This window comes from Amblyomma mixtum, chromosome 8 (genome assembly GCF_055824585.1).
Source record: "Amblyomma mixtum isolate Tamu chromosome 8, ASM5582458v1, whole genome shotgun sequence".
NCBI classification, from domain to species: domain Eukaryota; kingdom Metazoa; phylum Arthropoda; class Arachnida; order Ixodida; family Ixodidae; genus Amblyomma; species Amblyomma mixtum.
Genome location: NC_143019.1, coordinates 34,846,323 through 34,873,175, shown reverse-complemented (window position 1 = coordinate 34,873,175; position 26,853 = coordinate 34,846,323). Strand labels below are relative to the sequence as shown.

Below are 26,853 nucleotides of genomic sequence, written 5' to 3'. Positions count from 1 at the left end.
CTGCCCGCTCATCTTCGTCTTCTGCATAGTAGAATCTGTGCTTTCACGTAGATTTAACATCCACTTTTTTTGTGGGAATCGTCGGAGAGAACTTTCACGTCGGAAAGAACTTCTTGCTCCTTGTCTGTATTCGGGCAAATGAATTTCAAAGGTTGACTTGAGATGAACACTACCTCTACTGGACATTCTTATATAGCGCGACCTTTTTGGATGAAGTATTCACATGAAAGGCTACATCACGCCCAAAATCCACCCCAAAAGAAACCTCCCTCTAATTTTTCATTATATAAGATAGAACCATTCAATCCACATCGAGTTTTAATTGCGCAGCTTGCGGATGCGAAAGATTTTTTTTCTTGGCTCAGCACGATGTCGATGGCGTTCGTTTAGAAGAAAGCCTAGTAAAGCACGCTAATGTTATGCAGAGGAAGGTACAGCGCTTGTAAAAAATTTGCGGCTTGAAGGGTTTATTTGTGAGCGGTGTATTTGGGCTCTCAGTACAATTCCATGCGTGCCAGAGATCCCCAATATACGGCTCCTAAGGTATTGGCAAGACAGACGAATGCTGGTGTCACGCCGATGTGGTTTGGAACAGGGACAATGCGAAACAATGTACACTGCATAATTCAGAAGCAAACTTAGTAGGCCGTAGGTTTTTAACAAAGGCAGTACATATTGCAAGCAAGTGAAACACCTTCGGGTATGTTTCTTGTAATAGCTTTTTCCAGGAGGTTTTCTGGGTAGGTAGAGAGTATGGGAGCAAAACATGGCGACTAATACACATAAGCAATCTCCGCCCCCAAGTCGCAATTGGCTGGTGTATGGGGTGCGGTATTTTTAAGCTCAAAACATAAACTTAACCATAAAAAGGCAGATATTGTTCGTGGCATACAGCCGCAACTACGAGACTTTCCTTGTGCAATATTGAGACTAATCTGCAACGTTCATAGAGGTGCTTGCAACGCAGGAAATAAGGAATAAACTGACGAATGCCGAAATTGTCACTAAAACGTCCCACCGTACTGCAGAGATGACTCCACCACGAAAATTGCAAAACAGTCACAGTAAGGAATAGCGGCGAGGGCCTCAGTCGAAGAAGCGGCACTTCTTCTTCGGGTTCATTGCGGATCCAGGGGGACAACCAAAGGCTTGGGCGAACGGAGCAAAATTCATCACCGCCTTGTTGCACTCGCCCGAGAACGCATTTCCGTCCGCCGGCTTGATACACCAGGGGCTGCAGGCGGCGATAAAGAAGACCTGCTCCTCACTCAGCTCCTGCGAGATGCAGGGGACGGAAGAACTCATTAGCTTACGCGTCTTTCACTAGGAACCGCAAGTGAATTCGCAACACTAGACTGCAGCGCAATGTCAGAATTAAAGGTAACTATCTGCACCACTAGTGAAATGATTTCTCACAGTGCGAGCTTTCTGTATAGGAAGTTGCTTTGCTTGGTATTTAGTCATACGTTTTTACTATTGGACATGGCATTTCGCTATTTCACTGAGGACAAACTTCGATATTTAATTGTGCAGTTTTTGTTTTCGTTTAGGTTTTGAGGTGCTGTATGGTCCCGAATTTATTTCAGGCCTTTGTCTGATGAGCTCCTTAAAGGTTATGCCTGGCAGCGAACTTCCCAAACGGAACTCTTATGAGCCAGGGTTGCATAAAATACTTCGTTTTTCGGACCTTCTACTCAACACTGGCATTCTGCGATACATTTGCTGACTATAGAGAACGCTTGACCTTATGCAACATTGAACTAAGGCGAAATTAGCGCTAAGTGTGTATGCAGTAATTGAAACTACTTTCGCTTGTTTTGCATGAAATAGAATACCAGCCTTATAAATTTCTTCATGATAACTACAGGACTGCAATTTAACTTGACCTAGCAGGTATAGTTCCGGGCTAATTACACAGAAAGGCCTCGTAAAGTTATTCTATTGGTGTTAAACAGTTAAGGAGAACGTGCCCAAGTTTTTATGTTAGTTTATGCACAAAGCCCGTTCCTCTGCAATAAACCTTTTTGTTCCTCTTTCTGAAAGCCAATATGGAGATAGAAGTTATACTGCAGCATGCATATTAAAATGAAGGTTTTGCTTACAAAAATAATTTGCAAAACTTATTGTGACTATACACAGAAAAACAAAGCTTTATTGCGCTCCTAGCAAATCCAAAAATTGATGAAAAAAAATAGTTTTACTGCCTTCGATACGAAATGTCGCAGCACTGAATGATAGCCATCGTGGAAAGAGTGAAAGTTGAGAAAACCAGCTTTAAAATTTATGCCCCCGTTGGCTGCTCAATGGCCTCGTTTGGTTTTGCGTTTCGTTAGAGAAATCGGTCGTTACAACCAGCTAGAGTTGTGATGTCATCTCATTATGGCGACGCTCAGATGGTTGCCCCCCGTCGTGAGATACCCGCGGAATCAGCGATGCGCTGGAAGCATGACACAGCCAATTCACATTTTTCTACTACCATACATATCAAAACACGTAATTTTCTGTATTTTTGCTGCATAGTTAGCAATATTTCATAAAGAGAATGATGAAAGCTGATGCATTCGAAAATAAAAACTCAGCAGTCGCCACATTTAAAGAACTTGGTCACTAAATCTGCCGCGCGTAGCACTAAGTGCAGCGGCGAGCAACGTATTTCACCTCACAGGTATATCTGTGAAAAATTTCTAAGAGCACTGAAGTCTGCTTACGTGGAGGAACGCGAAAGCATGCCTTTTATCTTGATTTTTTTTCTGACTCATAAAGTGGAATGTTGCGTTTCGTGATTTCCGGTTGCGACATATTACACCAGTTCGCCATTTCCGGTTACGACATACTATGGCACTTCGACATTTCCGATTAGGACGTATCACTCATCTTTTCCGGTTACGACATGCTACATCACTTCAGCATTCCAGTTACGACATAGTACACTACTTCGTAATATCATGTTACGTCACAGTTTCAGTATGAAAATGGGTTTTCGAGGAGAGGAAAGGGTGCAGCAGCTTTCATATTTCGACAACTCGGTGGACACCAGAATATTTTTAAATAGAAGAACTGCAATGTTTGGTTTTGTTTATTAGAGATTAACGTCCCATAGCGACTCAGGCTATGAGGGACGCCGTAGTGAAGGGCTCCAGAAATTTTGTCCACCTGAATTTCTTCAACGTGCGCTGATATCGCACAGTACACGGGCCTCTAGAATTCGCCTTCATCGCAATTCGGCCGCTGCGGCTGGGATCGAACCCGCGTTTTTCGGGTCAGCAGCCGAGCGCCGTAACCACTGAGCCACCGCGGCGGGGAACTACTGTGTGTTTCATGTGCTTCTGGAGAGAAGCGAAGCTTCATCGTCCGCATGCCGCAGGAGCGCGAGAAATGTTGTTTAAGGCGAAGTTATCGCTTCGCTAGCCACAATAAGGTTTACTGTGGTTAAATAGAAGAACTACAATGTGCTTCCGGTGAGAAACGAACCTTCACCGTCCGCTTGCCGCAGTAGCGCATGTCCTGTGCTCTTTTGCGTCTCGTGTTCCCGTTTCGCACTGTACTCAAATGGATTCCTGCTGCATGTCGCGTAAATGCAAAATCCAGGCAATGGCTGGTAGGTGGCTCGGAAGCAATTCAATTAGCAAAACTGGATGTTCACATAATGCATGCTTACTGCACCTCCCTATCCAGTGGGTTTTAAAACGCAGCATTGTCTTTACATTCGAATAGCATCCAGCGAAGGAAACGAACACGCGTAAAACGGAATCCGTTGCTTTAAGTGGGCGACTGACATACAAAGCATGCAAAGCTGGCTGAAGAAGATAAATATTTTCCCATGACACGACGCGAGTAAAGAACAGTGTCAGTGCGCAGCTGGGCGGCATTTGCGTTGGGGAGAAACGTCGAAGCGAATCTTGCCTCGTCCTGGCCATACAACGCAAAAGTCGTAGCAGCGTCCCCTCTCTCTGTTCAGGTACGAACCGGCGAGACGCGGTCTTGCGTGTGGTCCACGTCATCGCTGAAGGCCGCGTAGGCCACTTCGAGCGCCGGCACTTCGGGGAAGACGCTCTCGTTCTGGGCTAGGCAGCCTCGCAGGCGTTTCTCGTAGGCCGGTACCGAGGCCTCGGTCACCCATGACGACAGGACGCGGCCCTGAGGGTCCACCTGCATGGAAGACGAGGGCAAGTCGTCAGATCGCAGAACAGACATGAACTGTGCCTTGTGGCCTTTCAGCTGGACTGCATGAGGTAACATGAGGAACCGATATTAAAGCGAGAGCCTTACTAGCCCCGTCAGACGAAGTTTTTTCGGCGACAGTTAAAGAGGCTGAGATAGTCCAAAAAAGATGGCGTCGCAGCAGCCGTCGTGTAGTCACCGAAGCGTCGAGTGCAATGACGGCATGCACAACAGACACCGAGGACATCCGCCTCTCCTCGTAACTTAGATAACCAACATGCATCAGAATGCTACCCACGCATATATGTCATTGGTGTTTGCTGTAAAAGGATAGAACTAACGATTTCCACTAAATTCAGGAAACATCTCTGAATATAATTTTTTAATTTTTATCGGAAGGCATTTCGCGGAGCATTTTTATGGCAAACGTCATTAGTGTGTCCCTAAATCATAATTACATAGCATCGCAGATGTAGCGTTTTCGTAGTGATGCATGTTTTAGAATTCTCCGGGGCGCATGATGAAGCACGCCACAATCTCGTGCTAAAGAGACTAAGACAACTAACAAGACATGAACGGAGGCTGGTCAGTCGTTCTTTATGCAGGTAATTGCGCTACACTCATTGCAAAAGGAGGGGCGCTTCGAAAGTAAAATAGTTCCTTCGTGTAGTATTTGTGCTGGAACCCGATAACTTATTCCCCCGAGCGCTAAAAGAAGTAAACTCTGACTGTTCCCTAAGGCAGCAGTTCCAAAGGACACCGCAGGCGCCTTCTCAGCGGCACCCAACTGCACGGGGAAAGAGGGAAAGGGATAATAAAGGCTACCCTGCTTTTCAAGGAGAGGAGCCAGTCTGACTCCCGCCAGCAACGTATACTGTCGGTTTACGGGGCGTCTCTACCCACGCCCTCCTCAGGGCACGTCGGTGACCCGTTTCGGCATTTCGCTTCCAAGCTCGCCCCCTTACAATACCATAACATAAACGTTGACTGTAACTATCTTTACTGCACTAAATGCCTGCTTACTATTTACTATCAGTTAGCTAAGTGCTTTAACTCATCGATCAACGAAGTACATGCTGATGCCTCTGAGTGTTGGTTTTGGGTCTCGTTGTTGCTTATTTGCAATAATGACGTTCAGCTTGCGCGGAGTAATCAGTGACTATCCTGTACGGAATGACCATATAAGATGCATGGCGAACATAGATACAGTGCTACTATAGGACTTAAGGCTCCTTCGGTCTGTTCATATGAGTTGGATGAAGAATATGTCATAAGAGGAGAGTTACGGATGGGCATTAAAGGGAACAGGGCAAAAGAACTGCCAGTGTGTAGATGTGATATGCTGGATATATAGATATCCAGGGGATAAGTTGGCAGAAGAGGGAGTGTGTGATTCCATTCCCTAATGTGTTGGATAGCTGAAGTGGTTGTTTTGCCTCCCGGTTCGTCTCGATAGTTTTTAAAAGGCGATTTTGGCATTGAAACAGCCGAAAATCTGCTCGAAAATGCAACACATACCACAGACAAACGGAAACTGACCTGCGTGCTGTGAATTCTTGAAGATAAAAAAGTAGAGACCCGGAAATTTATATCTTGCATAGCGAATGGAACCGAGTTCAAAACTGCAGTGGTACTTCATTACGCAAATGGAAATTTTTTTCAAAATAACATTTATTAAAGCGAACAAATCTTTTAAATGTCTTGTGTATATGCGCCGAGAACCGATGAGTATGGAAACTGCGTTTTTGGCCGCCGTCACAAAATTGTTGCTGATAACCTTCAGGTGGCGCTGCTTAAACGAAATCTGTGGGACAATGCCTTGCAGAGAACGGGTGTGTTTGTTTTCATAAGTTTTGCAGGTACACCGGTTAATCCTCTTTAGCTGCCATTATTCCTAAACAAGATTCCCGATCCCCATCCTAGTACCCCTCCCATTTCACCTCCTCATTCCCCCTACCGGGCCTCCCACTTCGCAGTGAAGGCCCTACTTAAAACGTGCCAATGATGATGAATGCTTTGCCCCGACAGGAGACAAGACCTGTTGTCGAAACGTTACAAGTACCGGAAGGCTTTGCCCAGCTTCGTTCACTTTGTGTGTGCCTTAGATAACGAGGATTACCAAAATGGGCTCCTAGAGAAATGTTTAAAGCCCAACAGGGTACGGTATTTACCTGCGTGGTACGAAAAGGCATGCTCGTTCCATTGCCAAGAAAATTTTTTGCGGAGCATAACAAGCGTCTCACTGACTGAGACAGTATTAAACGCAATAAACAAAACATTTATAAACAAAACAAGCATAAACAAAATCAACTAGAAAATAAACAAAATAAGACACAACAGGCTCGTAGCGCAGCTCTGCTCCAAGAGTAGGGGTTTCGCTTTACATTTGGCATGCTTTCGAGAGCGAAGATTTGGGAACCTAAGCGCTACTCTGCTCCCGTGGGGTGCATATCAAGCGGCTCTATTCTCTACTGCTATTTTTGTCTGGTTTGTATTACACGGATTGTGAAGAGCCCTGAAAACGGAATACGCACATGATGGTAGAGAATTGAAGGGGGTAGGTGAACTGAAGAATATAGGTTGCTAAGAGTGAGCCAACGGGACAACCGCCTCTCTCTTATAATCTTCCTCGGAGTGTCCTCGTTAGGTATACATCATCCAAAAACATACTTCTTGCCTACTTTGACTGCAAGGCAAGTTACAGACCATTGAGCACTGACATCCAGTAGAGCGCAAGAAGACTGTTCTATTGATTACAGCATAAAACAGGCATTTACCGATTAATTCAAATAGGCAAACTGAAATGTTCTAGAGGGCTGAGGAGCCCGCGCGCATAGTTCATGTGTGGACCGGCTATGACGCTGACTATGCCATTTAACCCAAATAATGTATTGGGGCAGAGCTGTGCCTCTGCCATAAAGCATGCTCACCATGATGCATGAACATGTTAGTCTCATGTCGTTTAATTAATTACCACTTAGATTAGCCTCATTGAGCTGCCTCCTTATAAATCAGGCAACCTTACGGAGCCGTTCTAATTGAAGGATACTACCTAACGACTCTTCCTACCGTTTCAGAAACGTTGTATTTCTCTAGTCTGCTGCGCAATGATTGACCACAATTCTCAAGGCCCTTACTTTGACGCCTTCATTGTCCACAGCCTTCGTGAGCTCCCTGGCGAAGAAGTAGCCAAGGCCGCCGTACAGCATCGCCTTGGTGCCATGTGGATAGTACACCGGTGGCCTCATGGCACCAACGGCGACCTTGACCGCGTTCAGCATGTGCACGGACTCCGCGTACGGAAGCGACATGCTGCTTGTCAGCCGCTGCTCCTCGAAGTACGCCTCGCAGCCGACCGCCCTTCGCCCGCTCTGCCGGTTATCGATCCAGAGGCGGATAAAGGACGGCCCGCTTTCGGGGAAGTCCTTGTACGCCTCCTCCACGCCATCACTAGGGAGGTACTTCTCCGACGGCCAGAGGAAGGTCCGTGCACTCAGCAACTTCTCAGCGGCTACCTTCCTCGTCTCTTCGTCCAGCCACTGCGCAGCCTGAGTCTTGGTTGCAGCTGCCTGCATCCAACAACACTTGTTTACAGCTCACACCACTATGGGTTAATGAGACAGTCGGGACTTCGAACTGCTCGATTGCGATCGCCGCTTGCCGTGGTAGTGAGGAGGTGCGATAGCTTCTACCATCGAAGCCACTAAGAAGTGCGAGACGGCCGCAGCCGTTGGTCGCACTGATACAGGATGAGGCAGGTTAGTCTAGCTTCGACAAAATTTCCATCGAAGCCAACGAGAAGTTTCAGACGATCCCAGCCGTTGGCAGCAATTATATTGGCAAGGCAGGTTGAGGCGAAAGGGTTCAGACCTGAAGCACACCCTTATTGCATCGTGAAGTCGCAGTGATACACTGAGCGTTATGATGGCGCTCTACTGGCAAAAACCAATGACGTGGCGATCATTCGAACGTTGTGCGTGGCGGACGAATCATCGATTTGTTATACGTTCCGTATTAAATAAGCATCCTCTATCGTGTTTTTAAATCTGGTACCACGTAGTTTGCATTGTTCTGACAGTTCTTCGCCGGCGCAGTAAAAAATTGAGTTTTTTCGAGACATCAATCCTAAAAGCATTGTAATGCAGACTGTGCAACTCTAAAGATGCAGCAATGCCTCTAACTTCTAGGAGAGGATTCGCGTGTTTTCATTAGTGCAGTTTTATCTGTAAAGCAATCTATCTTCATTTCTTACTGTAGGACTTCTACAAAGGGTTCCGGGGTCACCAAGTCACTTGCTTTGTACTCAGGCTAACCCAAGTTTATGATGTCACTAATACCCCTGTAAAGCGGGCAAGTTAAGTGCACTTACGGAGAGTGTACTTCGCTGTAAGTACACTTTGTCGCATCTAAACGACGCAAGTGAGTACCACTCGGGGAAGAGTGCACTCCGCTAGGAGTGCGTTCACGGACCACACTTTGCTAGCCGAGTGCGTAGCCTCGACGCCAAAGGTTCCAATGGTATAAAATTTATAGTGCATAAAAAGTACTTACTACTTTATTTTAGTGCTATAACATTGTTTTCAGAAAAAAGTTCGTTGGTTATAGCTACAAGCGAAGCAACAAAACAAGTAAACGTGATCAGATGCAACGTCACTGCCCGCCGCCATCTTGTTTGTTGTCGAAATTCTGGATAGTCTTGACTGGACTTGGCTTTTCGTCTATTTTTTTTTTTTCATCGTTAATAACTGCTGATTCTCGTTTTATTTGCGCTATCACGTTAAGCAATCAAATATTATGAGTCCTTTTTTCTTTTCCATCGTCCCCTTCAGAAATTCCGCTCATTTTCTGTCGGCATTTTTAAGGCGGAAACCTTTAATGCCTCATCGTTGTAAGCAGGAGCTGTCGACAAGAAATGTCACGCTTTTCAGTTGGTCGAAACGGTCGTAACGTCACAGTGCGCGAATTTCAAACAGGGCCAATTGTACTTTGGCTACTAACCATGCAAACAATTAAAGGGATCGTATAGTGATGCTCCAAGTAAGTTTGAGTTCAGTTAATTGCTTACTTAATCAATTAGTCCAATTAACCTTTCTAGTCAGGCCAGATAAATAAATAAAACCGAGTAAGAAATTGGCCGAGCTTGGGAATCGAACCCCGGTCTCCGGAGTGCGAGTCGAGCACACTACCACTCGGCTATGCCAGCTCGATGGTTTGGAATGAACAAAGGTGCGTCTAGTGAATACGGTGTCTTCGTTCACTCTCACCTTCCTCCCTTCCCGTTACGGCGAGGTTCAGGTGTGCACCGAGATATACGAGACAGATACATTTCCTTTCCTCAAAAAACAATTTACTGACGAGCAAGGCGTATTTGTCCGCGTTCCAGATTGGTCCAAATTGTCGTGATGTCGCCACGCGCGAATTTTGACGGGTGTCCACCGAAATATGCGAGACAGTTAATGCGTAATTTCCTTTCCTCAAATACAATTTTCATTTTCTTCATTACGGCCCCTCTTTCTTCTCTCACTCCACTTCCTCCCTTCCTGTACAGTGCGGCTCAGGTGTCCACCGAGACGACAGAGAATTACTGCGCCATTTACTTTCCTTAAAAAGCGTTGCGTTCGAAGGGCAAGGCATCGCGCCGAACGGGTGGTGGCGTTCAATGGACTCCGTGGCAGCGCTACAACACGCTGTCGCGTTCCACTCCTAAAGGCGAAGCTTAAGCGTCATTAATTGCCAGTTAATTAATGCACCAACAAAATGTGAAGTGAACAATCGTGTAGCAGAATGCAGCACTCAGGCTTTCGCCTTTCAGCACTTTAGCCGCTAAAGTTCCTCGTAATTTTTTTTTTACTACGAGTGCACTTTGCTTTCCCGTTTAGCACTGCGTAGCCCAAAGTGTCACTCGGGATCGATGCCGAAGCGCACTCTTCGTAAGTGCACTTAACTTGCCCGCTTGACAGGGGTATTAATAACTCGAACCTGCAGCGCACATTAGGTGCGTTTCGCAAGCGTCATTTATTGTTCGAGGTATTTTCATCCCAGTCATTTGCATCAATCTTTCTTCACCACGTTCTCCTGCGCTCAAACAAAGTCTAAGAACTAGTAGCGGCAATGCAACTCCACAACAAGAGTTCAATGCCGAGTGTCGTCTGTAGATAAGTGCGCCTGCCCTGATAAATAAACATTGTGCCTCTCTTCCCAAAACTCAACATGTTATGCGTATTCATACATGGTGTTCCATTCGGGGTAATTTCCGTTTCCTCAAGGAATTTCAGCGGCAATGTTTGGTGAAAAGGGAACTTTGGGTGCTTTCTGACAATTTTCAGATTCTAACTTTTATTTTTTTCTAAATAATTGTACATTGCCTAATTTGCATTCAATTGTGTTCACAAATAGATATATCTGGCTCTAATTAAGGATAATTTCAATTATGGTATGGCATCTCTATGCGCCTACTACACTGTAAGAAATGTGTGTGAAATGACAGGCATTTTTACGGAAATTTTCTGTTGTCATACAGAGAATATCTGTTTTGCGCCCTTAACAGAAACACGTTCACGCAAAAGAAAGTAATTTTCTGTTTTTGGAGCCGCAACACGCCCATTTCACCGAAAGTTGGTGACGTAAGCACCGCCGTTACACAAAAAAGTGATCCGAAAAACCTTTGCTACTTTTCATCAATCACGTTACATATTTTAAGCGTCAAAAAGTTTCTACGCGCAATATTAGCGCGCAGAATGAGAAGCAGTACTATTTGCTGCGATCCTGCATTCATCGATTGACGGCATCATGGAGGACGGCATGGACGTGAACCGGGAGCTAGGATAATACCGGCGTGGTGTGTCCGTGATTTTCACTGATCAGACCGTTCGCACACAAGGTGAGTGGTGCACATTTTTACCGGCATGAATGATACGCTTTTTGTCGTCTTTTGGGAGTATTGTTGCGGGCTTGTACTGCTGTTGAACAGGGCAGTGAGGATAAATCGCCGGCGGACATTGAGCGTGCCCACCACAGCCGCTTCACCGCCGATGCGTCACTGCTGCTTTACTGTCTCTCACAAAAGGTGCACAGCGCGCGGAAGAGAGAGGAACACAAGCGAGAAACACGGAAGAGTGCGATAGTTTGCGGGAAAATGCACAAATTTTGCTTTGTCTGGAGATATGCACTCCTAAAAGAACCGAGTGAGTAAGCGCGGGAAATTTTAGGCCAGGGAAGTACGCGATTGGTTAGCGGAGGAGGACGTCAAAGAGCGCGGGATTTTCAAATTCGTTTCTCGTCTAAGAAAGGATGATAAGTGTACGTTGTGTCTTTTTATTTTTATTGACGTTTATTCATGCCGGTACAAGTAATGCAGTAATTGTGTTCATTTTGTAAGATTTAACTGATCTTATCTTTGGGCCGAAATAGCGTTGCACGGGTCAACGCAGGCTGAAAAGTTTCTACACAGGCGTTTCAAATGCCGTACTTGCGCTGTCACAGGGAAGTTTTTCAATGGCACTGATGTCATTGGAGCCGACATTCGAGATTTTTGAGCGCCTTCGACACGCGAGCTCAGTCCATATCCTCCAATGTCAATCGCATCGCTTCGGCCAGCCTGTGGAATAGGTCAAGGGAGGAGTAACTTTATGAAAGATGGCCAAATTATGCATATTAAAATACAAATTAAAAAGGGGGGGGGGGGGGAATCCTAGGCTGGAGGCGCGAGCCACCGCCCGATACGAAGGGTTAAGCCGCTACCATCCATACATCCGCCCGCCCACAACCGTGCCGCGCGTGTCTGCTTGGGCTCTGTGGCTGTTGAATACGATATCTGCTGCTTGCGTTTTTCTGGTGCTTCTATAGTAAATAGTTCGCGTACTCGCTAAATGGGCGCTTTGAGATAACAGTACACCATTCAGCATTCACTACGCGAGCTCGAACTTTCCGCAGCACTGCGCCGATCACGACGACTGCGCACCTTAGTACCTCGTACTATGCTACTTAAAACATAGTCATTTACAAACAATTTGCTCGGTTGCTTGAGATAAAACGTAAGCTCCGCTCTACTTATCTTAAATAATTCCCCTGTGACCTAGTAGTGTGACATTTGAGGGGGCTGGCAGGTGCAAGGTTATTCACTACCGGTCTGCCGGATTAACTGCAGTGCTAGGACAGTCTCTTGACACCACTCGATGGAGGGCCTCTTTTGCTCTTGAGAGGCATTTGCACTGTGTTCTTGGGCTGCATTTGACTAAAACGGTGCAATGTTTATGTATTGTAGATAATCCAGCACTTTTAAATGCCTATGCTGATTTTTAGGGCCTTTATATGTGGTTGACGCTTATTTGTATACACTCCAAAGCATTTCACCACGCATTGTTGGGAAAAATAAGAGCCTGAGCAAGCGCAGAAATGACTTATTTATGCTTGTACTCTGCTGCATGCTTATTTGTAACTGGTTTAAAGTTGCAGCTTTCACATGGTGCTACTTTAGTAGACAATTCTTATACGCATTTAACTCCCTCTTATGCCAGGGATCTGCCAGTGAGGACGACATCGGGGACATGCCATGTTCTCCTTTCATCATTGCAAAAGGTATAACTCTGTGGTACTGCACTCGGGCGAGCATTCCTGATTTAAAACTTGTTTGTGCAGGAGGCAGTTTCCTTACTGCAAGGAGCTTCACCATATGCATCGACACCCTGCCAGTGATGCACGCAGCCAACCCATGCCAGGCTTTCAAGCTCATGTTTTTGGTGCACTTTGCTTTCAATGTTGTGTACCCCAAGGAAACAAGCCTCTGCCTGGAGTTCACACAGCAGTAAGTACATATATCGCTTGTTAACTGAGTTGTGATAACCTTTCTTGTTTTGGTTTTGCCACTTCTCAAATACTGTCACGATATGGTGGGCGGCTAGATGTTTGGTTGGCGCCGAAGTTATAATTAATCCGGCCAACCTGCCCACCACTGCACTCTCCGTAAGTTAGGGGGTGAAGCGACAAACTTCTCCACCCCGCGTGCGGAAGATGAGGTTAGACTGCTGACCGGCGATAGGGGCCACGCCTGATTAGCCGTTGACCGGAGGCATGAGGCGTATAGGCAAGTTTCTTCAGCAACCCCCTTTACTTGGGCAAGAACACGAACAAACGGTTACAAAACAAACCAAGCAAAATAGAGGTAATGCACAGGCGCGATGCGAACAACAAGCACAAAATCAGAACACAAACACAAACTGTTAACAAGAAGAAGGAAAACAACAGGGCGAGAACTATACAACAAGGTTACACGATTAAAGCAATATACAAAAGAACAGGACGAGAACAGCGACAGAACAAAGAAAAAGAGCGGAGCGAGTGGTGAGAATCTGTGACTTAGCTGCGTAGTGGCAAGGTCCGGTCGCAGGGAGCGTCGGGCTGCGGAAGCGCGCAGTGCTGATGGGGGGGGGGGGGGGGGGTGCGGATACGGGCGAACTTGGGCCCCGGGTTACGCGTCTTCCACGCGTCTTTCGGGGCCGCCGTCGCCGCGCTCTACGCGTCAGACACCGCCTAGGCTCGCTTGCCGACCACTGCCCTGGCTGACCCTACACACGTCGGCACGCACCGAAATCTCTAAACCAACTCACTCGGTCGTGATTTTCCCGCCACCGTGTTCACGTGACAAACCACCAAAAAAACAAATAAAAGCAAACGAATCCTCTCGGCTCCGTGCACCAACGATTTACAGATGTTGAGAAGGGGGGAGAAGAAACATGAAGAAACTGAAGGGGATGCGAAGGAAAGGTATGGTCCTAACGAGGAGCGATGTTAACTTCCCAAGGTTGGGACGGGTGCTAGGGCATTCACCGGCCGCTTCCCGTCCCCCCCTCGTGAAAGCACTCGCTTCCCGGAGATAATCCTGAGGAGGGGGGCGGCGTAGTCTTGACCCCCCAGCGTCGCGAGGGGTCAACGCCCACGCGGGGGGAGGCAAAGTCATCGCCGCTGCGTCGCGACATGCCCGCGCACTACCGGCGCCGTGGCCAGCCGTGGCCAATTTGGTCGGAGAAGAAAAAAGAAAGATAAGGCATGCGCGCACTTTGTGACAAATACGCAGTGATAATAAAAGTTATAGGTACATACCACTTTATCATAAGACCTTTTTATGAAAATGCTAACAAAGTGCAAAAGCAATTTTTAAAAAAAGTAAGAAAATGTTTGCTGAACCCAGGCAACGAATCAGCTATGGAATGAAATTTTGCTGCTGCTGCTGCTTGGTTAATGCAGCTGGTAAAATAGCGCTCTGAAAAAATCTGCGGAAAGGAAAGACAGATAAAACTATTTTTTGTGGAGTTGATCTTCAACCACTTCTTCACAGATTATGGCTATACTACCTGCATTGCATGGTGCCCAGTCACTAATATGAAAGGGTTGGAAGGGGTACATGGTACTATATTGCTTATGAGATTATGTAGCAGTATATGGCTATTTTGGTGGTAGTCATACACGTTGCTTGCTCATAGGGGTCATAGATACTTGTCCAGAGGAGCACAGCACCTGGGGGAAAGGGTTTACTGAAGAGTGCATATGTGCATGCAATACCAGTAACCCTTTTGTGGCCATGTAACCATCCATTGTTTATGGATAGATTTGAATGTGTCGCCATGCAGATTTGATGGATTTGACGTCGTAGATGGTACTTCGCAGAAATTGTCAGCATTCTTTCGCTATTATTAAGTACGAGGACTTGTGTTCATGTAACTGTGCGATGAACTTTGTGATGGTTTGATCGCATTTACACTACGGCTGCTGGAGCTTCTTTGATCTTGAGCTCTGGCAGCTGATGTGGTTCTGGCGTTATTTGGAGGGTATGCTATATTTTGTATTTTGTTTTTGTATTTTGTGGTGCTTAATCGGTGTTCGGATAGGATAATTGATGAGGATTTAAATATTTGTCCAATGTCTGGTGCTTTTCATTGCTGTATTATGTGGAAACACATTTGTCTTGTAATCTAAGCCAATTTTTAATACTCTGCACTTTAAAATAAAAGTTTGAAATATGAACACACTTAGTGGAGACAACTTATGCTCAGAAGAATAAAGGTTATGTTAACCATTTGTGTTAGAGAAATGGAACAGAAAAAGCAAAGATAGCTTCATAAGTCGCATTGAAGCTGTACTTTCGTCAAGAAGAAATCAGCTGCCTCAAATAAGAGCAAATCTATTTTGATTGCAGCGTTTGAAGTTTCAGTATATAGTTTTTTGCTGTGAATAGATCATGTATACTGTACATTACCATTGGCCACTGTGTTTTTCCGTCTGTTCAGTATTCAGAGGATTTTGACTTAAATAGTCGGGGAAACCATGGAAAAGTCAGGGAACTGAAAGAAAGTAGCTTGCTTGACACCCTGGTTTAGTGGGGGGTCATGCATGGTGTTTGTACTTATCATGTCAGTCAACATGACTGGAATCATGGTGTAAGTGTACAAGCCTTTGCAACCACAGTGCTACATTTTTGCAGCCAATGTTTTGAGCACACTAAGTCAATGAGGCTTCCTTGTTCACGTTAGCAGTCATTTTGTGAGTTCTGTCAAAAAATAATCTTCTTTAGCTCCAGCATTTTTTGGAATTGCATTCATCTGCTAAGTCTTTTGTCTATATAACTCACAATGGGGTTATTAAATAGAGCAGTGAAATTTTTGTATGGTGTGCTCTCACTACTCACTGCGAGAGGAGGCTGTGGCTAAAGGTACGCCGGATGGACCCGGTGCATTTCCTCTCCTTAGTACGTTGGGTAGACCCGGAGCATTTTTTTTTCCAAATACATCAGACAAATCTGAGAGTGTTTTTCAAAGTCCGGCCATTTGATTTTTGCCTGGCAGTCTGCTCGATTTACTCTCATAGTTCTCCTTTGAATTCTATGAGGATTAGTCATACCTTGGGCTCAAGAATGTTTACTCACTGCCCGGAATGGGCCAATTGGTGTTTGGCGCACATGATCTGAGAGCTCCATGCAATGAACTGCTTGATCGCATGACAAACACCATGTTCTCCGGTTGCACCGTTCACCACATGTCGTTTGATTAGGGTGTGTGAACTGCAAAATTATCCCTGGCTATTTCCATGCAGCATGGTGCACATGTGTGCTTTTCTGTTGTACGGTGAAGTCCGCTATGTGAACTTGAAGGTTTGTTTACTTGCGACGATCCGCTGTCCCTCAGTCGAAGCTGAGTGCGTGTGCAGGATCAGTGCTCCAAATACATGTGTGGTGTGTGGCATTGGCTGAGAAGGGCCCATTGGCTCATGCTAAGCTCGAACCACTCAATATGTGCAAATTTCCGCCTGAAAGACCAAGCAGCGAGCTAGGCACTTTCCTTGTATTCCCCTCAGAAATGTCAATGTTGGCCGGAAGTGGTCTGTACATGCTTCCTGCTTTGTGGTTGCTCCTCCACAATGTTCTTGTGTATTGTGGTGGAGTATCTCTTCGAGTCACCTAGGTCAACGCTGTAAATAAATTCCCCATACTATTGCTTGTGCATGGCTGTGAGGCATAATATAAATATTTTAAAGATGAATATTATATCAGGCCGCCGAGGTGGCTCAGTGGTTATGGTGCTCGGCTGCTGACCCAAAAGACGCGGGTTCGATCCCGGCCGCGGCGGCTGGAATTTCTTTGGAGGAGAAATTCTAGAGGCCCGTGTACTGTGCGATGTCAGTGCACGTTAAAGAACCCCAGGTGGTCGAAATTTCCGGAGCCCTCCACTACGGTATCTCTCTTAGCCTTAGTCGCTTTGGGACGTTAAACCCCATAAACCAACCCAACCAACCAATATTATATCTGGTGATAAAAAAGAGCTAGCATTATGTTTCTTATGTAATACAGATAGGTGCATCTAGGAATATGCGTGCTGTGCAGAGCATAGGTGCTCGATCTAGCAAGCATTCTGCTGCGCTTCAGTGCTGGTGATAACTTGCTTAAATTATGAGCAGAGCTGACAGATTACAAGACCAGTGCGAAAGCACCAAGCCGCTGGTGCACGCCGCGTAGCTTGCTGCTTATATATGTGAACTGGTGCGAGCGATGGTAGTGCTATATGCACGTGCAACCGGGTGTGAAGACATATATCTGAGATTTTTTGGGAGAGCTGGGCTTGTTTTACTGCATCTGAATGACAGCCGGCGATATAAGAATGGGAAAACTTCCATTTGAAACTCCTCACAAGTCACAATATGTGGCATGCAACTTGCAAATGCTTCGCAGAGAAGAGTGTTGCACGCAGCAGTAGTGCACTGGCTGGCAGCATCCACTATCATGTTGGATGAGATTTAGCCATGGGCCGGAAGCTACATCCTCCATACGCTCAGTGAGAATGAACAGTCTTTGAGGTGTATCTTTAGACACTGCAGCGAAAGAAAAGCGGAAATTAGAAAAGCGGAGAGTTTAGTTAGGCTAGTGTTGGATACATTGTGCTGCGGGAAGGACGAAAGAAGAAAAAGATGCAAAAAATTCTTTTTACACTATATGATATATGCAGATGCCTCCAGAGATGCGGAAAAGAGGGAAGTGTGCTTGGTATGCGTCCAATGTCTCATAAACAATGGCCAAGGGCAGATCTCTGAATAACATGCAACTTTTCATTTCCAGCAGTTTGTAGATTTCATGCCAGTGTCCTTGCATGGAGTTAAGGACCCCATATTTAACTAAGTAATCAGTGATGACAGTTACCAAACAACGCTTTGCAAGTAGCTTCCCAGTCTGTGTGCACAGGCGTATACGGTAGCAGAACAGTCCCTCAAAATACACAGTGATTCACAAGTACCACCTTAAGATGTATCCCAGCCTCCGTACTTTCTTAATTTTCTCCTTTCAGTAAGTGTAACCCCTGCAACATTGCCAGGTAATTTTGGCAGTATCACGTTGCCTTAGGGAAGACCTTACCGCACCTTGTGTGAGCCCTTGCTGAGGCCCATACTTGCAAAGCCTCTCATTATTTCCTTTTGTTTATATTACCTTTTTATATTGCAATTTTTTTTCGGTATTTTTCAGAGGGAAGCCTAATTGTAAAACAAAATTGTGCTTTACAGTACATTACCACAAGCTGTGCCCTTAGATGGCTGTAGCCTGAAGGGATACTGCAAACCAATAGCGGCAACCGGAAGTCGCCACCACAATGCCACCGAAGGTCACGGACCACCGACTTTGCAAGCAGATAGTACGGTTTAAAATATAGAAAAGCAAAGAGGCTTGCCACTGAAAGATGAGTTTAGTTACATGAACTGAAAATGCTGACACCTTCAGCTCCTCTTCTAAAAGTGCAGGCATAAGCAATGCATAGATATTATATGTCGGATTAAAATTTCTTTAATAAATCAACCAGTCCGAGGGACATAAATAGAATGGGCATCAAAGTGACACAAATAGTATAGTTATTCAAAGAGAAGTGGCAGCAACAAGATCCCAGTAATGAAAGGACCGATAAAGAGCTTATTTGGTAAGAAACAGTCGCATAGAGTGAGCTCCCGATTTATCCAAGCGAGTCAGTTGTTTCTGTTGCAGTGCCCCAGAAGCACTTGCACTTGCGTTACGGGGAAAAAAAACAATACTTATTAGATGGCGCAGCATGATGCACTTTTCACCAAGGTATCTTTGCCACCGTTGTACACATTTCTTTTTCGGTACTCATGAAATTGCTAGCTAGAAGGGAGGCATCAGAGGCAAAAAAGCACTCACTTCAGTCATTTCATTTTCTGTGAAGTGCTTGATCACATTCTTCACCATCACGTGAAATATTTTATTCTAAATTGTTTTGCTGCAGTAGTGAACTGCCACATCTGGCACACACCTAAATGCTCTTTCATGACTGTCATATTAACCAAGAAGCTCAGGTAATCGCAGAAAGTTTTCGTTCTTTAGAGTGAAAAGCTAGAGCAACACTTTCTGTTGGGCAAAGAGCTGCACAGAAGGCGGCAACGTGGATGCTGAACTGCCAACTTTTATATCAGAAGAAACGGGGACAGCTATTTGTACACCTTCCTAGCTGTCGTATACACGACGAAAAAAGCTAGGCAAAGTCCATTTGATATGAAACCTTGTATCACGGAACAACAAAATAAGACAAAAACATTCGACAAGGAGATTTTTTTTAGGCGGAAAAGACAGGGAATGGGCCAGCAAGAATTTGCGCAGCTGTATCTATGAAGCAGCAAAAATCCAAAGGTTGCGAAGAATGGCCAACAAGAAACATGCCAAAAACCACGATGAAAACAAGTGAAAAAATAAGACATGCTCTTGAAGGTTACAAGTGATAGAAGAGATAAAGAGCTCAGAGGGCAGCAAGTAACAGGCCAAAAAGCTAAAAAGTTAAAAGTGATAAAATTTGACAATGAGGGAAAAGACGAAGTGTAAAACCAGGAGCAAGTGGTGAAGGCAAAAAATTAAAAAAATACTGCTGAAGGCCCAGGATACACATGATAAGACAAGTGTTGTGTAGCTAAAACCAGGCATTGGATGGCAGGTAGGGTAGTTCTTTTTCTGATAATGAATAATGCTGCCATCTTGGCATTCACTGTCGGAACTGTAAAATTTTGGAAACAGGACGTTTATCCGAATTTCAAAGAATGGAATTCATAGCGAAGAACAAGAACTCACTGGCTTGTGAAATCATAAAAGCAGGCAAGGTACTGGCAATGAAGGACCAGTGCATAAGGAAACCTTCAGTTTCATTATTTGAAAAAGTACCAGCCTATTTGTCATGCAATACCAGTTTTTATATATGCAACACTTGTCTCACCATGTGCACCCTCGGCCTTCAGTCGTATTTTTCATTTTTTGCCTTCACCACTTCTGGTTTTACATTTGGTCTTTGACCTCATTGTCACTTTTGCGACTTTAATCTTTTTAGCCTTTTGCCCTGTTATTAATTGGCCTGTGACGTTTTTATCACTTTTATTGGTTTTAGCTTTCAAGACCATGTCTTGTGCACTTGTTTCCACCCTGGTTTCTTCCATGTTCCTTGTTGGCCATTCTTCACTAACTGCTTTTCTGCTGTGTCCTAGAAACAGCTGTGCAGATGCTTACTGGCTTATTCGCTCTGTTTTTTCAGACTAAAAAAACCACTTGTCACATTGTTTCGGGGTATCTCCTGATATGGTTTCACCTTTTTTTGCCATGTGTGCTGACAGGAAACTGTACAAAAGTTGATCATTCAGTGCTTCAGTCCATGTGGTCCTCCTCCTGTGTAGTCTGTTATTTTTTTTGCCCTGGTTCCTCACAGATTGCAAAAAGCCAGTCTGGACAGCCATGAAATACCATATATTCCTTTTATCTTGATGAGGTGCTCTAAGACATTCTTGAAGAGTTTCTTCGCTTGTGCCATGATGAGTTCATGCTCCTTGTCAGTGCATTTGCTATGCTTCATTCTTAGACTTGCCTCTGTGCAAGCTTGATTTGGTGCGAAGTGATTTGTCAAATATTCGAGGTTTCTAAGAATCTGTGCCATGTGCCTCCAGTCATTTTATCCAGTTGCCGCTGGTGATTACATGGGATCCCTGTCAAAGAGCTTGCAGCACAAACAGAATACTCTGTCTTAATAAGTTAAATATCCAGCGTCCACTGAAGACTTGTTTTTGAGGTGTCTTTGAGAAACCTTGTTTAGGATATATGGTAATGCTCACCTAGGAGAAATTGATTAAAAGGAAAGGATTCCCACTGGAAAATATTAAATGACAGCCGTGTTGAACCTCATTTCTTAGATGAAAAATGTCCAAGGAATACATGGTTCTAATGTACCCCACCCCCCTCCTTCAAATCCCCCCCCCCCTTCCAGTTGCACCCATGAATCTGCCCCTGCAATAACCACTAAAATGTCTTGAATGGTTGTAATATTCGGTCACGGACGGGACCGGCCAGATTTACTTTGGTGTTATCGTAGTCAACATGTGTTACGTTGGTGTACATATCCGTGAAGCAGCAGAGAAGTGGTATCCAGATTTTTAAGTTGTGTGTTAGTTTCCTAGAACCATGAGCACAGTCCACCTGTCCCACTTTTCATGCAATCTCTCTTCTCTGGGTTGCTGTCTTTCACGATACTGGCCTTCCCAGGGCATTTCCGCTTCTTTTGAAACCATTATTTAGCTCATGAAGCTGATGTTTTAGTGTTGCCTGCTCCGCTTTTAATAGTGACTACAAAAAAGCCAGCATAACAAAATTTTGATAGCGTTAAATTGGGTGACAGGAAAATTGAAACCTTTTTCCAGTTGGATATGTAGAAAATGGTACAAGCGTTATATTTATCATCACGGATTCCTTCTGTTCCTAATAACAATGCCTTGGCTGCAGATTGGTGTGAAGAAGGTCTGGCGTACCACTTTTCTGCATACACAGGGCAAAAGTTTAGTGGGGCGAAACAGCTATTGTCGACATGAGCAGAACTTATTCAGGTTAAACAGTAGGCCGTGCAAAGTTAGCCAGGCTAGATCAGGTTAGTTTTAACCTTAGTACGATAATTCATCTTGTTCCTGTACATTAAAAAGGGCTTTTTCCATCGTCTCTGCTTTTTCTTGAAAACTGTCACAATGCACCAGCAATTTTAGCACTTCGGCATTCTTTTTCTTTCATAAATTGTCTTGCTTAGAACTGCGCATAAGGCAAGACAGCTTGTTAGGAGAGTTCATTTGCTCAGTCCATGGCTACAATGCAAGAGGCAGGACAGGTGATTGGGTAGAAGTAAACGAATTTCAAAGTAAAAACAAACCATGCCGACATAATGCCAGACACAGGAAATCAAATCTCTGTTTCTAAGATGCCAGAACGCTGCACAAAATTTTTGTCTACATCTATGCACATAGCAACAATAGTAGCACTACAACCATTCTCTACAAAATCATTCAAATTTTCTGTGCCCATTTTCTCACCATTCAGAATTAAAAACATTTTTTTGTCCAAGACAGGTATTTCTTGTGAACGAGTAACTATGGGCTCACAGTCCAAAATCCCGTGAGTCTCAAAGATGATGATTAGCAAAAAGCCCAGTCTACATTTAGGTCTGTAATTAACGCCTAAAATCAAGCAGTGCTGCTCTGCAGCACTGGGTGCCTAAAAGAAGAACTAGCTATAATGAAATTCTCACAGAGCAGAGCATGCGAAAGGGAGAGAAATGGTGCACACATTATTTCCTACCACCATTAAATGCAATACAGCTTGGCACAGTCAGATGTGTTCCGATTTAGATAATGCACAGGGCGTGCTGAAGGCAGTATTAAGTTCAAAGATGGAAAGAATCTGCACAACTGAGACGGGACAAGGGCTAAGCAGTGAACTGACAAAGCTCTCTAAGCACAACTCTCCTCCCCTACCCCTTTCCCTTCTGCCGCAGCAGAGCTTACAGGTGGAAAGAATGTCATTTAGATGGTCCTGCCCGCAACAAACGACACCTGAAACTATGCCGCGTCTGTAAGGTGCATGCACCCTTTGCAACCCTCTACAGTAGCGAGTTATGCACTCATTTTGGCATGCTTCAGGCATACATATTGTCTCCCTCATTTTGAAGAGCTCTGGAAATGTCTCTTTTGAAGGTCAAGGGACAGAGGGAAGGCGGGTAGAGGATGGGAGGATGTAGCATAACACCCACAGGGCAACTCAGCATCCCCATTTTGGTGACGTCTTGTGCGATTGCACCGGTCACCCTCCCCTAAGGCTGGCATTGCTCCCACTTGTCGGAGACAGGTTCACTGCTAATGGGAAGTTTGGGTTTTTTCTCTTCTGTATTTTGATTTGCATTCATTTGAGCGTGAACTGTTAGGCAATGCTTCATATTGTGACTATAGCTGGATACAACTGAAGAATGCAGCAGCAAATGCCCCTATGGTGTTGAATGATTCTGACGACTTCATTGTTAATTCCCATGCACTTGCTAATCCATCACACCAGCTGGCAAAAGGAAAGGATAAACCACAAATTAGCCAAAATAACCACAACATCGTAATGGTTGGTTGGTGCCGTCGACTGGAAGACTTCCTTTTTGCGGCATTTGAGCCTACAGTCTTGAATTGTATACTATGCAAGATAACCCATGCATACAGCATTGCATATTGCTGTGGCATATACCTTGCTATGTGTGCCTCAATAAACTGGCTCCTCAGTCAATTACGTGAGGATTGCTGATGAGAGATACAGCATTGTTATTGCTGCATTTGACATGAAGCTTTCTTGATGGGTGCGCTGTAAGCCGCACATATTTCTTCCAAAGTGCATCTGTAGGGGGGAATTTATATGTGGAAGGAGTGAGGAGCCCAGGATGCTGTACAGACACGCTCAGCTGTGTTGACTAGCCTCGAGGACTGCTATGCGCGATAGTGAAAGTACCTTTTCCTTGCAGCCCAGTTCAAACTGAGCATAAGCCAGGATACTGAAAAAGGCTGTTAGTACTTGCATTGTTGAGGCCTGCATGTGAGCCGTACTAGCGGCGTATGGGGAAAATGCTACAGCACTGAATATGTGCGACTTCCAATGCTCAACGAAAAGTTTTATTCGAAGCTATTGCTTAATTTTGTTTTGATTCTGCCTACAGAGAATATTTTGTGTGCATTCTGCATGTGTCTTTAGCTAGGTTATTGCTTGAGGTTGTGGTCAGAAAAGTTTCATCACTCAGGGCAGCAGGCACTTTGCACTATTCTTGGACAGTGGAAGCTGAGTGCAGATTTAAGAGGGTAACGTCACATTCACGTAACAGCTTGCTCTGCAGCACTAGACCTCATTTTAGACTTCCGTATCACTAGTTGGGCATTAGTAATAGAAACAAGCCTCTGCTCAGTTCTGTTAATTCCATCTTCACTAAAATGTGCATATCCCTCGTCATGCATCTGAATCTCTGTAAAGACAAAACACGTCAATATGTGCTGCAAACTTACTTATTACCTGTCAAAAGATGTTTGCTTACGGCTGTGCTTTCGGGTGACACAGAATAGGCATGCTGATGATTCGGCCTATGTATACATAGACATTGCTACTCTGGTGTCAGAGAGCGCTTTGAAGGAACATTGAATGGAAACTGAAGTTGGCCTTTGTCGAGAGGCTAGTCTGATTGCAAGGAGACTGAAATGGTGCTTTTACAAGCTACATAAAATGAAGAAACAAAGTGCAGGTGTTGTCATCATTGCCTCATTTTCTAAGTAGACTGCAATCTACTGACACGTCAGATTTCTGGGTGCAGATAACAAGGCCCTAAGCAGCCCCGCAACTAACTTCAAAATGTGGTCATGAAGTCCTTTTCGGCGTATACATCAGAATTTGAATTTAGTGACTGGAAAATTTCTAAATGTAGTTTTCTCAGCAATAAATGCATTTTTTCGCTGCCACACTGACATCAACAAAATGGTTTGATTCGATTTATTGGGGGTTAACGTCCCAAAGGGACTTACGCCATGAAGGACGCTGTAGTGAAGGGCTCCGGAAATTTCAACCACCTGGGGTTCTTTAACGTGCACTGAATTTGCACAGCACACGGGCCTATAGAATTTCGCATTCATCGAAATTCGGCTGCCGCGGCCGGTATCAAACCCACGTCTTTCGGGCCAGCAGCCGAGCACCATAACCACTGAGCCACCGCGGCGTGCAACAAATTGGGAAAGTGCAGACAGAATGAATTTTTACCAATAACAACAGGTTTCATGGAGTTGTTTTTGCATCCCATTAAAAACTAGTGTTAGAGTTCAGTGAGCAGCTTTCACGCAAGTAACAAAACACTATGGTTGTTAAAAACCTTATTAAAGTGAACATTTAGGAAAGGTTTATTTTGGCTTGAAGTCTGGTTTTGTACTGAGTACTAAAGACTACTGGATATATTCACTAGTGCACACAATGAAACTGAAACGTGGGCTACAAAGGAATTAAATTTTGGGGTAGGAGGAGGGGCGCTGTCTTCTTGCAATGTTTATTACTTCTTTGAAGACAGTATAGATATGCTCACTGTCCGAGGAGTAACAATGTTCTGTCCTTGTTTCAGGACCATTGCAGCTGTGAATCCTGTCCGGGGAACGAAGGCAGAGCACTCGAAGAAGAAGCAACACTGGCCCTCTTCAAAAGTTCCTTCCCTCATCATGCAAGACTTTGACTTTTAACTGTTCTGAAATCTGACAACTTTTTTAATCAATATTTTGTGTACGCTGTGATAAACCAAACAGCCTGTGGCATGACTTATCATGCAGTAGTCACAAGAGTGGATGTTCTATGTATAGAGAATCAATGTTATATGGTTACACTGATAAGTCAAACAGCTTGTGGCATGCTTTATGTCCTGTTGCTTCTATCTCACTTCATTTCGTACTAGTGTCAGGCAAGACACAATTTGCTTAAGATGCCTTATTTATGCTTATACTTGCTGTTACACTTCAGTGGCTGGTTGTATGAATTGTAGCACTACTTTCTATCTTGTCTGTGTTACTTTTTTCATTTTAAAGTTATTGTAGTCTCAAGATAAGACATACTAACTGGAGTGAAAAAATGTTTTGCAGTTAAACTGTGATAAGGCAAACAACCCGTGGCATGCCTTATGTCCTGTTGCTTTCATCTTCCTGCTTAATGCAGCACTAGTCATGAGCAAAGCATATTTTTCCAATACTCTCCTTTTGCGTATGCTTGCCTTTAGTTTAGTGACTGGTTGTGTTCATTGTTCAGGTATTATTACTTCGTGTCGTATTCATTGTATTTTATTACTATTTTAGAGTGAATCATGCCATTCTGTATGACAGAAAGGCACAGGTTTCGTTTCTACTTTACTTGCCATTACTGCATATTTTGCATGCTTTTACTGTATGCCTGTAGGGCAGGCAGGGCAACGTAAGCTTCTTTTTTTCTTCGGCCACCCTCCTACCGTTTAACTTAAGTGATGCTGAAAGATATTACTGTATAGTAAAATATCAGCCATGATTGCATTGTTTAACACTGCATATTTTGCAATATTCTTGAATACTCACTTGCCTTTGCTTGTGATTGTTTAAAAGCGATGAAATATTTTATTCTATTGAAATGTGGCAGCAGTCCTAATGTTCTGTGTCTGTTTTTATGTCAGTCATTAAAAGATGATGTGAAAGAAATAAAGTGTGTGAAATGACAGAACATGGAGCTTCACTGAAAATTTCTGTGAGTCATGAAAAAAAACCTGTTAAATGACAGAAAAAAGTAATAACAGAAAATTTCTGTCATCCTCACAGACATTTTCTGTTAATTGTTAACAAGAAACCCTGTGAAATGACAGAAAAAGTAAAAACAGAAAACATACAATAACAGAAAATTTCTATCGTCTTAACAGAAATTCTATGTTAGTCGAAAACAGAAAAGATCTGTAAAATGACAGAAAAAGTAAAAAACCGAAAACATAGCATAACAGAAAATTTCTGGCAGGCCAGCTGCCAGAAAATTTGTTTTTTTCAATAAATATTTTTTACAGTGTAGGACGAAACGGTTCAATTGAAATGCTACCTGCTGAAATTATCTTGTAATGTACCAGCACTCAACTGCAGTTTTACCATATTGTTTCAGGGAATGAACACCACGATTAACGGCCCAAAAGCTGCATTGTGTCGTCCCTGGGATGCTTGCGGTGCTGAAACCTCATGGTAACCAACTTCCCCATATCTGTATCCCTCTGCAATACTACGGATATTGCCTAACTTGAATGTGCTGCACTGTGACGCCCTATTCTGAATTACAATTCAAGACCAAATAATATGAACGCAATT

The 26,853-nt window shown here is 44.3% G+C and overlaps 2 protein-coding genes across 3 annotated transcripts; one reads left to right on the top strand and one right to left on the bottom strand.

The window, feature by feature from the left end:
• Positions 1–1,086: 1,086 nt before the first annotated feature.
• LOC149332039 (endothelin-converting enzyme-like 1) lies at positions 1,087–7,736 on the bottom strand. Its single transcript, XM_089557455.1, has 3 exons — positions 7,299–7,736; positions 3,967–4,149; positions 1,087–1,275 (listed from the first exon to the last, which is right to left on the bottom strand). Exons 1-3 carry the CDS (start codon positions 7,734–7,736, stop codon positions 1,087–1,089), a joined length of 810 nt encoding a protein of 269 aa, XP_089413581.1.
• Positions 7,737–10,620: 2,884 nt separating this feature from the next.
• On the top strand, positions 10,621–25,777 carry LOC149332038 (uncharacterized). Of its 2 annotated transcripts, XM_089555667.1 has the most exons (4): positions 10,621–11,041; positions 12,678–12,738; positions 12,799–12,964; positions 25,119–25,777. In XM_089555667.1, the coding sequence occupies exons 2-4, from the start codon at positions 12,708–12,710 to the stop codon at positions 25,231–25,233; spliced, it is 312 nt and encodes a 103-aa protein (XP_089411793.1). In that variant the 5' UTR covers positions 10,621–11,041; positions 12,678–12,707; the 3' UTR covers positions 25,234–25,777. The 2 variants fall into 2 exon arrangements, with proteins under 2 accessions (XP_089411793.1, XP_089411792.1); XM_089555666.1 differs by having other exon boundaries at positions 12,678–12,964.
• Positions 25,778–26,853: the final 1,076 nt, after the last annotated feature.

Bases quoted from the DNA above. Each gene is read 5' to 3' on its own strand.
- LOC149332039 (XM_089557455.1), bottom strand. From the start codon at position 7,736: ATGCAGGCAGCTGCAACCAAGACTCAGGCTGCGCAGTGGCTGGACGAA. The intron at 4,150-7,298 runs GTAAGGGCCTTG...TCTTCCATGCAG, and splicing joins TGGACAATGAAGGCGTCAAA to GTGGACCCTCAGGGCCGCGT. The intron at 1,276-3,966 runs GTTCGTACCTGA...TGCATCTCGCAG, and splicing joins CGCAAGACCGCGTCTCGCCG to GAGCTGAGTGAGGAGCAGGT.
- LOC149332038 (XM_089555666.1), top strand. From the start codon at position 12,708: ATGCCATGTTCTCCTTTCATCATTGCAAAAGGTATAACTCTGTGGTAC. The intron at 12,965-25,118 runs GTAAGTACATAT...TCCTTGTTTCAG, and splicing joins TGCCTGGAGTTCACACAGCA to GACCATTGCAGCTGTGAATC.